The sequence below is a fragment of the Peromyscus californicus genome, unplaced genomic scaffold, assembly GCF_007827085.1.
Source record: "Peromyscus californicus insignis strain IS unplaced genomic scaffold, ASM782708v3 Scaffold_9__1_contigs__length_137607984, whole genome shotgun sequence".
Lineage (NCBI taxonomy): Eukaryota > Metazoa > Chordata > Mammalia > Rodentia > Cricetidae > Peromyscus > Peromyscus californicus.
Genome location: NW_026294617.1, coordinates 111,883,534 through 111,900,407, shown reverse-complemented (window position 1 = coordinate 111,900,407; position 16,874 = coordinate 111,883,534). Strand labels below are relative to the sequence as shown.

The 16,874-nt window shown below is 38.2% G+C and overlaps 1 protein-coding gene across 1 annotated transcript in view; it reads right to left on the bottom strand.

The window, feature by feature from the left end:
- Window positions 1-333: 333 nt before the first annotated feature.
- Tacr3 (tachykinin receptor 3) overlaps window positions 334-16,874 on the bottom strand; it is an 87,289-nt gene continuing 70,748 nt past the window's right edge. The window contains exons 4-5 of the mRNA XM_052730550.1: window positions 4,545-4,741; window positions 334-2,836 (exon numbers count right to left, since the gene is read on the bottom strand). Coding sequence (XP_052586510.1) covers window positions 2,524-2,836; window positions 4,545-4,741 — 510 coding nt within the window. The 3' untranslated portion in view covers window positions 334-2,523. The remainder of the gene's footprint in view (window positions 2,837-4,544; window positions 4,742-16,874) is intronic.

Below are 16,874 nucleotides of genomic sequence, written 5' to 3'. Positions count from 1 at the left end.
AACTCCAATGAAAGAGCTTATTATCTTTTTCCTATGCATTTATTCAGTTTCCTATTATTGTTTAAACTTCTGACCTTAAAAATGTGTGCCTGTTAAATCTTGGTTTAACCATGAGCTTTGAGCAAAGAGAGGTCTTAGAAAATTCTACTGAATTTCCCTAATGTGGAAGCCAGCAGTTATGTTTTTCAAATGTGTTTCGGGGTTGACTGACTACATCGAATTTGAAGAACAAACTTCATATTCACATTCCAAGACTGAATGTGTTCTCATGTATCTTGAGTATAATTATACCAGCCTTATATATTCACAAATTTAAGAAGAAAATGACGCATATCAGGTTTTCTCATGACATTTTTACATTTGATAAGCACTTACATGTTTTAAGAATGAACATTTTGAACACTATAAAACAATGAGATACTTAATATGAATGCTAGATTGAAACATGCACACAAAGCTTCAAAGAGTTCAGAGTGGTTTTGTGGCAAGTCTGTATGACCAACTGATATTTCAGTTTTAATTTTGAATTTAATCCTTGAAGTAGTTACATTCATTTTTAATCGTGTATATCTGCACACTCATATATGCATCTGGTTGTCTGATAGTTTATTAGAGTTATTAAAGTAAACTCAAACATATATGATTTGGTATTTTAGACACTTGAAACTGTATAACAATCAGGTATTTGTAGTTTGGGTTTCAAAAAAGAGATGAAGCCCAGAGACTAATGTCATGACAATCCACCATGATTTACCATCAGATAAATGTTTTTGTCCTACTCTTCAAAAATATATTTGGTTCTTATGTTGATAGAGCATAACAAGGAAAAAGCATTGGAGGAAATTATTTTAGACAGATAGTTTTAACAACCCACTTGAATGTTTGGATAGACTAGTTTGTGGGGTACACCTCATTTGTGGAGGGCTTACGATTTTGTGGAGAAATAGTTGTAGTAACTTAAGGAGAGATAACTTGTAAGGACTAGAGTCTGGAAGACACAGTCTACATGCTCAGATATTCCCTATTTTGTTCTGGGCCTCAGAAATGTGCCTACATATGACAGAAAATTATACATATCCCATAACTGGAAAAAAGGAAATATCATAATATATTCCAAACATAAATTCATAAAGGAAGAAATTATAAGACCAAGAAAGAAGACTGCCAGAAATACTAATATACATTAGATAAGACAAGCTTGAGAAAGGGATATATACATGCATACATAAATACATAGATACAAGTGTCACTATCTCATTTCTTTCTAGAACGCCTTTCCATTACCTAAGCACAGAAAAGCAGAGTTCTGTTCCTGGAAGCATGTATGCTGTCCTCTTGCTCATCTGTAATTAGCTCATGTCCTCAGACTATTATGCAGATTCCTTTTCTAGCCAGAGACTCACGGGTCTACATCTTCTCTGACTTACCAATACATTTATTGATATTTTCAACATATCCTTTTATAACTCAACTTACACTTTAAATATATTGTGATATTCACTCCTGACTTTTTTTTTTCAGTAGGGAACAAGAGGAGATCAACATGATACAAAAGAAAGCAATGACTGTGACTTTTTCTTTGTACTACAGTGGGGTTGGGGGCTAGGAGCTGGCTTGGGGGCTACGAGATGCTAATATCTGGCTTGATAATTTATAAGTACTGTTAAATTGTTACCTAAATCCAGGTAACTAGCTACAGAGTCAAATATGAGTCTTTCCTTCTGCACTAGAAGGTATTTTTAGTGTTTTACAATTTACTTTTTTTTAATGTGCAAATAATAAAATAAAGAGGATCATAAGAATTTTTTTTTTGTCCTTTAAGGTCCTAAATTTGACTGCAACTTAGTTTAGCACTCAAAACACTTAGTAATCAAAATTAAATGTTTACTTTTTTCTTTTGAAGTTATTTTCTTGGAAAAAATAATCAAGAGAAAGACATGTATATCTGGGCAATGATTTGACCATATGGCCTTTCCTGCTAAATGTCTTGAAGTGAATTTCTGAAAGTTTTCATTTTACAAAATGAACTTTCTTGAGCAAAGACTTCCATATCTCCCTATTCTTTGAGGTTGACTTCCCGACACTCCTGTGGGAAAGTCAGTCATTTGCCTTTTCCTTTTCACAGCTGTGCAGAACTTCCGTTTTATATAGGTGTTGTTCCTTTTGCTCAGCACTGGATTTTAAAGCTTCCTTAAACTCTTGGAGAGCCTCTGTGCTGTTTCTGTGTCACAAAGCTGCCCTGCAATTGATAAATGACAGACACTGCACATTTTTCTGATTCACACTTTATGCTTGTCACATATGATCCTAAAGATTTTAAAGAGTAAATTGAAGACTCGGTTTTCTTTGTGCTGGCTGATGTGTTGGTGTTTTTTGTACATTTATATTTCCTCTTTCTCAGATTAAGTATCCCTACCTAAGAACTGCCCCTCTGCTTTCCCAAAGTACCTAGAACAGAACTTGACATGGTTAGGAGAATGGGGGACTTAGGCTCCACAGCAGCCTTCCCCTCAGGACCTGGATTTAGGAATATTCATCCACAGAGGTATAGGGTGAGCTTATGAAGCTTGATGTGGTGGAGGCAGATTTGGAATCTCTGCGGGAGCAGCCGTTGGCACTTGGGTCTCTGGGCACCGCCCTTTTCTTGCGGCTGGACTTGGCCGGGTCCCCGTCATTGGGGTCAAACAGCACGGTCACCGATTCCATCCTGCTCACGGTGTACAGGCTGCTCTGCCGTGTGGGATGAAACCTGGTGGTCTTGAGCTCCAGTTCGTCGTAGCTGGAGACTTGGATGAAAGGACACCAGCGAAATGCTCTCTTAAAGCCTGCGCGGAATCTGAGAGGCAAGAGAGAAAAGTCATTTTCAAGTGAGCATTTCCTTCAGCTGCCCCACAAAAGCATGTAGGCTTTGAATTTAATCAAATTCTACAGAGTCTATGCTACAGAATCAGTCCTGTGAGTTCCTGTTAAAAAAGAATCATTTCCATCATTGGGGAAATAATTCATCAAATTGGAAAATCATGGCATGGGGTTATCAATGTGGAAAATTCTTTATTGGCAGTGACCTCATATATTTACATAACTAATCTCATGAGGCTAGCAAGTTAAAGTATTTAAAAATGGCATACTCTATTTCAAAGTGGATTTTTCAGAAATAATTGCACATTTACAAATTAGACTCATTTAATGTTAGAATTGCTAATCCTAATGATTTTATTTAATCATATATAAATGTGTGAAATCCTTGTCACTGTTCATCATTAAATGAAGTTGATTCAAAACAGATTTATTGCTTGTACAGTTGCTTAAATTGAGGTATGGCTTATGCAATTAGTTTAAAAAGAATTAATTATGTATTAAACCAACTTAAGGCACAGGTCTCTTGGTGTTTTCCCAAGCTAGGAAGTCAGATTGTGCAGTTACTTACATCTACATAAAGATCCATTTCTATTGGTGCATAAAATCCATTGATTTTTTTTTCGAGGGAACTGTCAACCATGTGGAATTTTACTTTTCTCCTCTTTATGTTTAATACACCAACAAGGTGGGGTTTAGTTTTTGAATTTTTAATTTTTTAAAATATGGAGGGCGCAGTTAACCTTCTTTATAGTGTTAAGTTTGTTTATAAATGCCCCTATTTATTTAAAGACAGGATCTTGCTATGTAGCCCTGGTTCAAGGCAAATTTACAGTACTCCTGTTTCAGTATCCAGACTGCTGAGAAAACAGGCATGTGCCACCACATATGGCACAAACGACGTTATTTCTTTAAAAAGACCTTTTACTTGACCTCACTAGCATTTTCACTAGCCATCCCATGGAAGCTACTGTCACCCTGCCAGGCTGTGTAGGAAGGACAGGAATTCTTGCTGGGATGGTAACATCCATTTTGAAGGATATTGAAGGAGAGCTTTCTTAACAGAGTCCATCATGTATGCTATTATTTCCCCTTCTCATAGGAAGTGCGTTTTCTCTCTTTGAGGAACTCCCATGTCCTTAGGAATGTGGATAAACCTTCACTCATGAGGGTTTCTTTTCACTGGTAGATAAAATTCTGAAGGTTTTAAGGGGAGAAATTGGCCTATGTAAAAACCACCTAGTGAAAACCTCTAGTGCAGTGGTTCTTGACCTGTGGGTTGCGACAACTTTTGGAGTTTAATGACCCTTTCACAGGGGTTGCCAAAGATCATTGGAAAACAGATATTTGTGTTATGATTCATAACAGTAGCAAAATTACAGTTATGGAATAGCAATGAAAATAGTTTTATAGTTGGGGGTCACCACAGCATGAGGAACTGTATAAAAGGGTCACAGCATTAGGAAGGTTGAGAACCACTGATGTAGGGACACTTTTGAGTATCTAAGTTTTAAGGTGGGACATTTTGTGAAGTAATAAAAACCTACAACAAGCTCTGTGTTTCGCTCTGAGTTCTTACACTGTCTCCCATGTCTGTACTTTAAATCAGCACCAAGAAACCAGAATGACATGTGCTCCCAGGGAAGGTGGAAGTGGTAAGAGACCCATGCCAGTGGTATTGTTTTTACCTTTTATTCAAACAGCAGTAGATGATGGGGTTGTACATAGTTGAGCTCATTGCTAGCCAGAAGCTAGCCAAGTAGATCTGTTGGATGTATTTCCACCTATTTAACTGTTGGTAGATCGCAGTGAGAATGAAATAAATGTGATAGGGCAGCCAGCAGATGGCAAATGTCACCACGACAATAATCATCATTTTTACCACCTGGAAAGAAAGGATAAAATCACTTTGAGCAAGTTAAAAAGTCATTAGAATAGTTTCTGTAGCTTTTTACAAATTATTTTTAAGCAATATAGCAAAATACATAAAATATATAGCATACTTAATGAATAGCTGAAGCACTATAAATGGTAAAAACTAACATATACTCTATAAAAATATACACATAGTTATATATACATATTATATATGTACATATATGCTTGTCTAAGCTAAATATCAAAAGTTATATTGTGCCACAATTCCATCTCTACCTAATAGTAAGTGACACTACTAATAAATATAAATAAGTTTACTCTAATTGGTTTGGATTAGGGCTAGGGATATAGTTCAGTGGTAGAGTATTTGCCTAGAATGCACAATAATAACCTGGCTCAAATTTCTGTACCACGTACACACAAAAATTGACCTAGAGAAAGTGTTTACAAAAACCTGTGGAGAGGGAGACAGGTGCTACGTTAGGCTGTGATAACATGTAATGTGTAACAGTGAAACTATATTTAGGGAAACTAAGTCATTGTGAAGGTATATTATTCTACAGAAGATGGGCTGGTTGTTCATTATTTGTTACAGTTTGCTCAGACTACAGACTATTTAAATTTTGTTAATATTGTGCTCACTAGGCAACTGTCTGAAAATTATTTTGTAGAGACACTTTCTTTGAATAATGATTATAATATATAATCACTAACTTTCAATTTATAAGTAAGTGATTGGCTTATATGATTGATTTGTGTTAGTGTCATTTACTGGTAGGTAGAAATGGATGCTACTTTCATAACAAGGAGAATCCCTGTCCTTCCCATATAATCTCAAAAGGAATTTTCTTGGATACCAAGTTTCAATTTTTTGTTTCCATATTTTTAAAACTTTATATCCTAGAAGATTGCATTTGAGTAGGACCATTTTGTGTAGCAATTCCCTCAGAGTTGAAATCTTCCATCCCGAAGGAAGGCCCTTTAAGGCTTAGGGAGGTCTAAGTGGAAATGTTTCCTGGGGGAAGTAGAGTGGGAAGCTCATGGGAGTCAAAGAGTAAACAATCCACATATCCCAGAAAGTAAAAAACTGCAGTTTCTTGGGGTTCCTCCCTAAGGTTATAGAAATAGTAAACAGTTGCTGGAGGAGAGATCTGCCCTCTCCTCTGCCTTCAAGTCATGCAGAGCACCTCTAGGGATACAGGTTCCTGAGTCAGTGTTTGGGAATGCAGTTGCCCTGAGTCGCCTCTGCTCCTGTAAATAACCCTTTACTCATATTAATTCCAGCAACACAAATAAGCTTATTGGTTCATCAATTTGGACTTCACTATATCATTACTTTTATCTGGCATTTGTTCCCTATCTGGGATGAATAGCAGTTTGTGTCATGCCTCCCCACATGATGTCCATATGACACACTAGGTGCTTGAACAGGGGCCAACAGAAGCAAAGATGGGTTGGGGAGGAATGGTTCCTCTTCAATGAGCACCGAGACATGGAATTGAGGCTGATCTATGTAAGGGTGGAGAATGCGCAAGAGAAGTCCGAGGATGGTACTTCCCCCCATGTAGTATGGAATAACGGACTTTCTTACTATGGTAGTATTTTCACAGGCCTTGTTTTGGGTGACAAGTTACACAATCAAAGCTGAGTCTTTCATCCAGAAGGAAAACTTGGGTGGGGAGTCCTCAGGAAGAATCCCAGTGGGGCTTTCTTACTTTTTATGATATGCAGAATCCATTCCTATAGATGTATGGAACACAGGTGGTATGAATATAAACATCACACAAGATGGGTAACTGTAGCAGTATAAATGAAGACAGATACCCTAGCTGGAGAAAGAAGGAAAAAGTAGCCAATGAGCCTAGGCTTGGCCTGTGATGATCTGTACTGACAGGCCATACTCAGAGGCCTCTCTTTATGAATGGCTCAATTGGAAAAACAGAACTAGCAGGTGCTGGGTTAGCCACAGCGGGTTGGGGACAGATGTGGAGGGAAACATATGAGTTCAACAGGAATCAGGACCTCTGGTAGTTTTCCATTTGGCAGTCCACTGTTCTCACTAAGTGAACATGGCCACAGGCTTCTTATAAGCATTTCCACATAAGTGAGCAACAGGTGAAGCTACCCTCAGAAGTTACACTTATCTTAGTGTGACAGTGATGGCAGTAGCCATTTCACAAACACTGATGTACAGAATGGGGCTAAAGAACAACCAGGGCAATGGTACTTTCATCTGTCTTACTACTCTACTGTGTCTGGGTTAACTAAAAGAAAAAATGGGTTAGTAGAATAATAGATAAAGAATACAGATCCTGGCATGGTAGTGCACACCTTTAATCCCGGTACTCAAGAGAAAGAGGCAGATGGATCTCTGTAAGTTCAAGGCCAGCTTGGTCTGCTTGGTGGGTTCCAGTTCAGTCAGAGTCATATGGTGAGACCCAGTCTCAACCAACCAACCAACCAACCAACCAACCAACCAACCAACCAACCAACAAACCAACTAGAGTTTAAGTACAGGAAGCACCCTGAATGGTTGGAAAATGGTACTCCTAGAAGCTATCATAGGGTTGAGGAATGAAAATCACAGTGTCAGAGGTGTGCTAACTTCCTAGGAGTTATTGGCCAGGGAAGTCCCCAAGGTCCCACAAACCATAAAGGCTATTACTACTCCTGTTAGTGATATGCCAGAACTAGCTGGAAACAACCTACTGTTGAAGTTACCTAATGCTGTGATTGTCAACAGCAGTCCTATTCAGCTATGGTCCCTGAATGCTACAGTACCAAAATACCATGCAGTAGATGTCTGCTGGTGCAGCAGTAGCATGGCTGTTGTGGGTACAAGAAACAGCTTTTGGTTGAATTTAAGGCTTTCTCCACAGGAGGAAATTCATGGTTGGTACTGTAAGCCAGGACAAAAACTTGTGAATGGGAAGGGTATTAGCCTCAGTGGAAAGCCACCATTACTGTTTTGTTAAATGGGTGTTCTGCCTCTATCCATATGTTTTCAAAACATTTGTGCTTATACTCACAGGTCATGGTCAGTTGTTGTCAGTTTTAGTTATGGAAGAAAATTTCCTTATTGCAGATGGGTTATCAGACTGGTGAAGTCCTGAAAAGTGACTGTTGCTGTGCCATAGTGACCCAATGCCTACCTTTAGATGTGCATCTAGATGGTGATATAGCTCAGTGGTATAGCACTTGCCTTTCATGCAAGAGGCCCTGAGTTCAATCCCTAGTAATACACACACATGCACACACACACACACACACACACACACACACACACACACACACACACACAGAGACAGACAGACACACATACACACACACTGGTTAAGATGTTAGATGACTATCTACAACACCCCTCCAAGGCTCAGGAAATGTCCTAGAAGAGAGAACAGAAAGAATGTAAGAGTTGGAGGAAGGGATGAAGTGTTGCATAGCAATTCCCTCCTAGTTGGAACATTCTATCTTGCTGTGAGGTTTTTTAAAAGCCTGAAAAGCTCTAAATTGAAACATGGCCTCCAAAAAGGAGGGGGTGAGTTTGGAAGATTGATGAGGTAAGCAAATGTCACACACGTAGTGAAGCTGAAAATTATAAGATTCATGGGCCTCTTGCCCACGGTTATAGAAACATTCAACAATTACCAGAGAAGAGTTTCTCTGACACACTGAGTGCCTATACATCCTACAGAGAGCTCTAGGAATGCAGTCTTCATGAGCAAGACATCACCCTCCATCCTGGGGTAAGCTTTTCAGTAATGTAACTGTCTTTGACTTGTCTCTTTGTAAGCAATGCCTTATCCATACTCCCATAAGTAACCTGAATAAACTCACTGGCTCACCACGTTGGACTCTAGTGTAATCGTTACTCTGGTCTGTCTTTGTTTCTCTATCTGGAGTCATTATAAGTTTGTGTTGTGTCTCCTCAGGAAAAGTCTCACAAAAGTGCCAACTTCTATTTCTCCTCTACCTGTCCTTGAATTCATGAAAGGCAGTGAGAACCCAACACAAGATCAGTATCTAATGTACTTGGAGATAAGCAAAGAATATATGCATTATGGGCAATAACTAAAGTAAAAGGAAATAAATAGAAGAATGTTTTATGTGTCTATAAACGAAGTAAAATCTCGTCTATGTGTCCATAAGAAAGATAGAATCAAAAGCACTACACACTGTGTACATCACGAATATGATTATCTCTTTTAATATTTCTCATTACTCAGGCACCCTAAATCTATTCATACTTCTTTAGGACTTTAGAAACAATAAGTTCAGAATAAGATAAATCCAGCAAAACAATGTTGAGGCATAGCCACAATAAGATTAACACAACGCAAAGAAATATACTGATGTATAGCCGATGAGGCATCTTAGAAGTAGAAAAATTCATTATTTATGAACTCCACTTGCCATTTGACTGCAAGTTGTGAATTTAGATGAGGCTTGGCAAGGTTAAGAATCATGAGAGACATTATTCTAGGAACAGATAAAGCCTGAAATGGTCAATGTGGAAGGTAACGCTTCCCTTAGGGTCTAAATACTGGATGGTACAGGCGATTTGTGCTGACCTCATGGGAAATTGGCCATTAGAGCAGAAAATCCAGGTCAATAGCTCAAAGAATACTGTCATTGGCTCCACCAACTCCTTTGATTTTTGTTATTCTTTAAATTTCATTTTTATCTGAAGATCAAATTTCTGAAGTTAGTCTCATGTTTCTTACTCATGTAGTTGTAGAACTCAAATAAGGACCACACTTTAATTAATTAATTCAGCATTACACATTTCAGCAGGTTATGGTATCTCTGTTGTCCATTAGGAAACTGAAGACTAAAAGATTTAACTGCTGTCATTTATGGGATGAAGTTCGGGTCCTTATTCTCAGACCATTTTACCTTTGTTCTTCTTTAAAGCACATTTGTTCCATTGCTTGGGTCTAGAGAAAATATATTGGAAAATATAGTGATCGAGAACATGCTTCTTTTGTGATGCTTACAACATAATGAAAATCATAACAATGTAAGAGCCTTGTAAAATACACAGCAATGTGATGATACAGACATTTGTCAATAAAATAAAAATATTTATGAACATGGACTTGCTCATTGCAATAATTAGCTGAATGCAAGATAGCTGTATGCTGAAGGGATACTGGCCTGAACCAAGTTTGATATAAGAACATCCTACTATTCCTGGAACAATTGAGGCAAGCTTCTACCCTGCACTATTCCCCAATGACACACACCCCCCTTGAACATTCTGCTGCTAGACATTTCAATGGCTAATGTTCTCATCTCCCTCAAGCCTTTGCACAGCTGTCAATCTTTTTCAAGACTCTTGTTTAGTAATGTGAACTGATGTCTTTCTAGCACAACCAGAACCACTTAGTCTGTGCCTATTTTCACTTTATTTGTTACCTTTACTCTTTATTTTTTTTTTTTAGTTTATTGATGTATTCTAGACACCTAGACAGAACTTACACATGAGTGCTCAAAACTTTTAAATAAGAGAATGAAAGTGAATATAAAGGGAAAGATATTAAAGGGCACACAGTTGGTTAAATGGTGTCTAAGATTATACACAGTAATGCATTGTGGGTGTCACTTGTTCAGTAAGTTTAGAGTGGTTATGTATATAAAATACACAAGTTATTTACTGTTATTTCTTCTTTATAGTAAATGATAAAGAAGTATAGATAAAGAGAGAGATAATGAGTATACAAGCAATATAAAAATACACTCTTTGGGTGAGGCAATATATTTCATTGCGAGTAATTGTAAAGAACCAGAAAACCATCCTTGAGAATGGAATGTGGAACTTATTGGAGTTCTTCATAGAGAAAAAAATGCCTAAGAATGAAATTATTCTGCAATATACAGAATGAAAATCCATTAATGATATCAGGGTATTTGTAAGTTGATTCCAGTCATTGTAGGGGAAAGGTCTTGAAAAAGATGAACACAACTGAAACGTGTGTAGAGATGGAACAGAAGTTTGAAATAATTTCCAATTCACATGCATAGGCCCCCATGCCCTGTGCAAAGGATTTAGAAGTGTATGTGACCACCCCTATGACAAATAAAAAAGATCATAAAAGATTGTTCTAAAATGAAATAATTCTTATATTTTACCTTATTTATTTCTATAAAATACAGTTAACTGCTCAGCTCACAAAACCTTGTAGTTACTGAACTTGGAGGACTCTAGGTATGCATGTGTATGTTTTTTAGCATTTGTTCATATGTGTGTGTATATTTATATTTATTTATATTTATATGACTACATATGTGTAAGTGTGTGTGTGTGTGTGTATGTGTGTGTGTGTATGCTACTATGTGCATGTGGAGGAAACTTGTGGGAGTTGGTTCTCTCTTTCCATCGCGTGGTTTCTGTGATGGAACCCAGGCTATCAGGCTTACTGTAAGCACTCATGTGATGGGCCATCCCACTCACCTTCTAGTTCTTACATAAATACAAAAGGGAACTTTTTGATGGGAAAGTTACATTGCTGTATGAAATGCTAAAGTTACAGAATCATAATAATCTCCTCATAAAATACTGAGAAATATAGGCTGAGCGGGTTGTATTTCTATTTTTAGGAATGTTTATGTGTATACATCTATGTACACAACAGTTAAAGGAAAAAGAGGCTGTAAACTTCGATGAGAGCTAGGAGAGGTATATGAGAGGATTCAGGGGGAGGAAAGGGAAGGGGGAAATTATATAACTATCTTATCAACTTAAATGAAGCCCAGAGTTTGAGTGCCGTGAGCAGTTGCCATCATGTGTAACAAACAGGGCTGGATGGGGCTGGAGCACAGACTGGCCACAAAAGCCAAGCAGAAAAGAGAATCAGTTAGCAGGACCCTATGCTTCCTGCCAATGTTAGGTAAAATGAGAGGTAATTAGGAGAAATTAAAATCTTTCATCATGTCTTAACAAATTTTAATGCAACTGCATTGAAAGGCTGATCGATGTTGAGCATTTTTTGAAGTTGCAAAAGGCATATTGCTTCTGAGGCAACGGGATTTTCCACAGCAGTATTTGTGGTTTACCACCCCTTGCTGTCTTTGGTATAGGATTTCACCAGCAACAGAAAAATGCATGGACAAGTGACATGGATCTTAAAAGACTGTGATGTCTGTTTTTATTTACCTTAATTACATATTATCTATCTGTCTGTCTGTCTATCTATCTATCTATCTATCTATCTATCTATCTATCTATCTATCTATGTCTGTCCGTCCGTCCACCCACCCACCCACCCACCCATCTGTTTATTTTGTGTGTTTTTGTATGTGTGTGGGCACATGTGTGCTATGGAGTACATGATGGTCAGAGGACATCTTTTGGGATGTTTCGTCTCCTCCACTGTGTGGGTGCCAGGGATCCAACACAGGTCATCAGGCTGGGAGGCAAGCACATTTACCAGTGGAACCATCTCCCTTGCCCAGTAACTGTTTGCGGTTAAGAATCCACTTTAACCATACATGCAGGATTGAAACACAGATCATTGCTTGTGAGACAAGTACCCACTTATTCTACATGTATCAAAGGGAATCGAAATGTTAGCTTTCTGTGTCCCGCCCAGGTTAGGCTGCTATGCCTGCAGCCATTCCTCACATTCAATCACAGCAAGATGGATGATTTTGAGGTTTAGGTCCCAAGGAAAGAATTGGTCTAGGAAATTAAAATAACTGCTGACTATTACAAAAACATCTAGGAGTCATATTTTTCAGTGTAATATTTTTTCTGTCTGAATGTCTAAGTAGTTAATCCTGTGTGAAAGAAAGACTTTATGTCTAAGTAGTTAATCCTGTGTGAAAGAAAGACTTTGATTAGCTCTCCACAGAGCGTGTAGAACTAACAAATAAACCACATCCTATCCCTTCCTGTATTTGTTTTCTGTGTTAGAAACCTAAGTGGACAATGCATTGAAAAATACAGGCCTTCTTATTTGAACTACAAATTACTAATAAAACAACAAAAAGAAAAACATTTAAATTTAAGATACTATTCCACCAGTTATTTAAGCTTGGTTTTGGCACTTCAGTTTCAAAGACAGTGCTTAAAAATTTCATTCTAAGTAAGAAAATAATTCTGAATGTTGTCAGTTATTCCAGAAAATTTGAGGATATAGGCATATTATGGTAGTGATGTTAAGATCATCAAGAAATTAGACACTATTCCAAATCTAACCAATATGGACATCTACATAACCAAAGCCTAGACTATTGTCTGTAGGAAGTTATATGAAACTCACATGAATAAAGAAAACATCTATACTTATATATCAGGTAAAATATTTGCATATACACATTGTGTTTGCAACCTATTTTCTATTCTTCACTAGTTACAATTAACTTTAATTTCATTTTTGTTTTATAGTTGGAAACATAATCTTTGGGCCCATTGTAAGATTTTGGTACTATCTGCCGGACTTCACTGATTGACACAGATTTGTCTTTAAGACCTGGGATCTGAGGACCTGAAAGAATGGGATGGACTACAGTCTAATGCTGTAGACAATCTTACTTCAGTTTTGGTGTAATTTTAAACATGAATGTAACAAAGAAAACAATGATCCAAGGAACGTTGTTTGAGTTCAGAAAAACATGATCAGAAAAACATGTAAATAAACACCAGTAACCACATACTAAATATTAACAGAGCAGCCATTTCCCAGAACTTCCTCAGGACAGACCAATTTAAACACAATTGCCTGGCACGTACAATAGATTATATCTGGGGTAGCACAAAAGCAAGACAGAAGACCATATCCAGATTCAGGGTCCACTGAGGAAAGCACGCTGCACGTCCTCTCACCAGATTGAGTTCTATAGCTGTGTTCTGACATCCAACTGGAATAAACGTGTCTTATAAATTAAATGCAAATATTTGTTGCAGGAGGCATGACATCACATTCAAGAACCACCCAGAGAACGAAATGCACTTGAGGTAAAAGGCCCTTTGACTTCTTTTTTCTGAAGCCTCTGTCACAGTTCCCCAAGGCATTGCTCACCCTGTGTCACTCTTTTGACCATGTTCTGACATATCACGACATTAAAATAAGTAAAAGGATACAGCCATTGAAAGGATATGTGTGGCATTATAAAAATACATTAAAGCAAAGGGAATAGAGATTGATTTTATGAGATTATGACAGTAAATTATAAATAAATTGCAGAGGTTTGGCCTAGCCTGTATTATGTACCCTCTAAATGTTATATCTTGATCTATGAATACCCAGTCTCTCAAATGTAATCCTATTTAGATAGATGGCTTTATAGAAATGTGATTCTGTTAAAATGCATGATCGTGACTCCATGCAACATGACTAGTAGTTTTATGAGAAGAAATGATCTGACACAGACATATCATGGGAAAGCCTATGAAGGCACAGATGGTCACTGTCCTGCAAGTAGAACAGTTTCAGAAGAAGCAACCTGGGTTGCTCTTTTGCTTGTACTTCTGACCTTCAGAATGTGAGAAAGTGAACCTTGTTATTTACATCTTGCAGTCTGGTATTCTGTTGCCCCAGAAAAATAAAAGTGGAATTTGTTCATGAAAAGTGGGGTGCTGATGTCATAACTATTTTAAAATGTGCAGATGCTTTGGAACCAGGATATTGGTGTTGGCTCAAGGAATTCTGATATGCAATCAAGAGCCTGGATTTCCTCTAAGAGATTATGGATAAAACAGCAGATGTGAAAGGTAACTTTAGTGAGGGCTCATAAAGAGACTAGAACACTAGGGAAGGGTTTTATAGTTGTAGGGATGTACATGTATAACGATGGATAGAATATTCGTTCCTAGGATATGAATATTTTAGCTGTGTCTGGTGGATTCTGGGATAAAATGCAAACAATGTTATTGGACAATGGAGAGAAGACAATTTTTGTCAGATGGCAAACAATATAGCCAGATAATGTTCTAATGTTTGTGAGAAATAGAGATTGTGAGTGGGGAGCTTGGACATTAACAGAAGGGGATTCTAAACAGTTTAAAGGCATGGCCTAGGTTCCCTTGCTGTTGCTGACAAAATATGAGAAGACACAGATAAAGAAGGAATTTTAAACAAAAATTGTGAGTCTATCTATATCACAAAAAAAGTGTAAGGGTTTTCTGGAGAGAACGTAGGCATTTGGCCACACTGTCATTTGATGAAGTGGTTACAGGAAATGACATAAGGACCTAATCAGGTATCTCAGTGGATGGCAGAAACAAGGAGGATTTTACTAACAGAGAATCTGTCAGCTTTGGATTTGGGGACAGAGTTGGGACAAAACAAGGAAAGGCCTACTACAGGTCAGACAGTAGAGCTGTTCTGTGGCACGAACGTGTTCTGTTCAAGAAAACAGAAGGAAGACAGTTCAGAGGTTAACAAGGCTCGATTGCCACCGTGGGCCTAGAGAACATCGATCTACAGCATGTTGTTTAAACATTTAAATGCAATGGAATTTGTCCTACTGCGTTTCAAAGTTTCTAACCTTCATAACTCGGAGAAGGTGAACTTGGATATTTGTATTTTTAGTCTGGTATCCTGTTACCTGTAGATGTAACCGTCTTATTAAATAAGAAATACAGAGCCAAATGCAGAGTTAAAAGCCCAAGAGGTCAGAGCAGTAGCTAAGAGCTGAGACTAAAACCACCTTCTTATCACCCGCTGCTGCTGCCGTCCTTCCCCTGAGAAAGAGACCTACTTCCTGTGTGTCTGTCTTTTTATTGACGTTCTGTTCTGCCTTCTCATTGGTTGTAAACCCAACCACATGACCTCCTCGTCACTGCCTGTCTAAACAGACCTCCAGGTCTCTATGGTTGGTATTGAGATTAAAGGCATGTGTCTCCATGCTGGTGGTGTCCTTGAACACAGAGATCTGCCTGTCACATGATCAGGATTAAGGGCGTGTGCTACCACTGCGAGACTTGTACTATGGCTTGCTATTAGCTCTGACCCCCAGGTAACTTTATTTATTAACATACAAATAAAGTCATATTTCAGCACAAATAAAATATCACCATATTTACCTCAGAAAAAAATGTGGAATTTGTTCATGAAAAGTGGGGTCCTGATGTAATAAATATCTCAAAATGCTCAGTGTCTCCCTATTCTTTTCCTAATTTCTCCCCTTTAGAATGAAAATATCTGTCCTTGGCCTTTCTGCCTCTGTATTTTGGAAACAGGTAATGTGTCTGGCATCACAATTGTTAGGTGACAGACTTTTCCTGGGGAGATGAAACACACAGACACACAGACAAACACACACACACACACACACACACACACACACACACACACATACACACACACACACACACACACACACACACACACACACACACACACACCACACATTTATTCACTCCAGAAAGGGAACCTGTGAAAGCCCCAGATAATGGTTATACAAATGTCCAAGTCGGCAAACCAATGAGGTTTTTGGGGTGAGTAGTTGAAGTGTGTGTGAGGGGTTAATTACAGGAGCAAGGGTGCCTAAAAAATCAGATGCATCATGAAAAGCTCACCCCAATGTGGGTGAAGACCCACAAAAGCTGCAAGCATGGAGCCTTCTGGACATCTTGTGAACAGTCCCAGGGAGGCCCGGGGAGTCTCTTTCCACAGCCAAAAGTTCTGTCTGGATCTGGCCTGTTGCCTCCCTAAGCACATATTTATCCCTCTGTATACTAGGGGAGTGGTGGTGGAGCAGGGGCCATCAGTAATTTTTCTGTTCTTCTAGACATGTAACCTTTTGTTTACCCCATTAGTCTCAAGAGTTTTCTGCACTCGCCTGTAGGAAATGTGTCAACTGGGAAATACACACACACACACACACACACACACACACACACACACACACACACACACACACAACTATTGTACAGCAGCTTTTATAGGTAGAAAGAATTTGTATCAGAACAGAGATCTTCAAGTTCAACCCATATTTCAAGTAAGAAATATATATATGTACATGCATGGATTTGAATTTAAGAATGGATAAAGTAAATACATTTTGCATGTAAGACAGAATTTGGAGGAACTAGAGTACAGAATAATATGGGCTGGATTGTAACCTCCTCAAACTCATGTGTTAAAGTCTTAGTTTCCAGTAACTCAAGAATATGATTGTATTTGCACAGATTT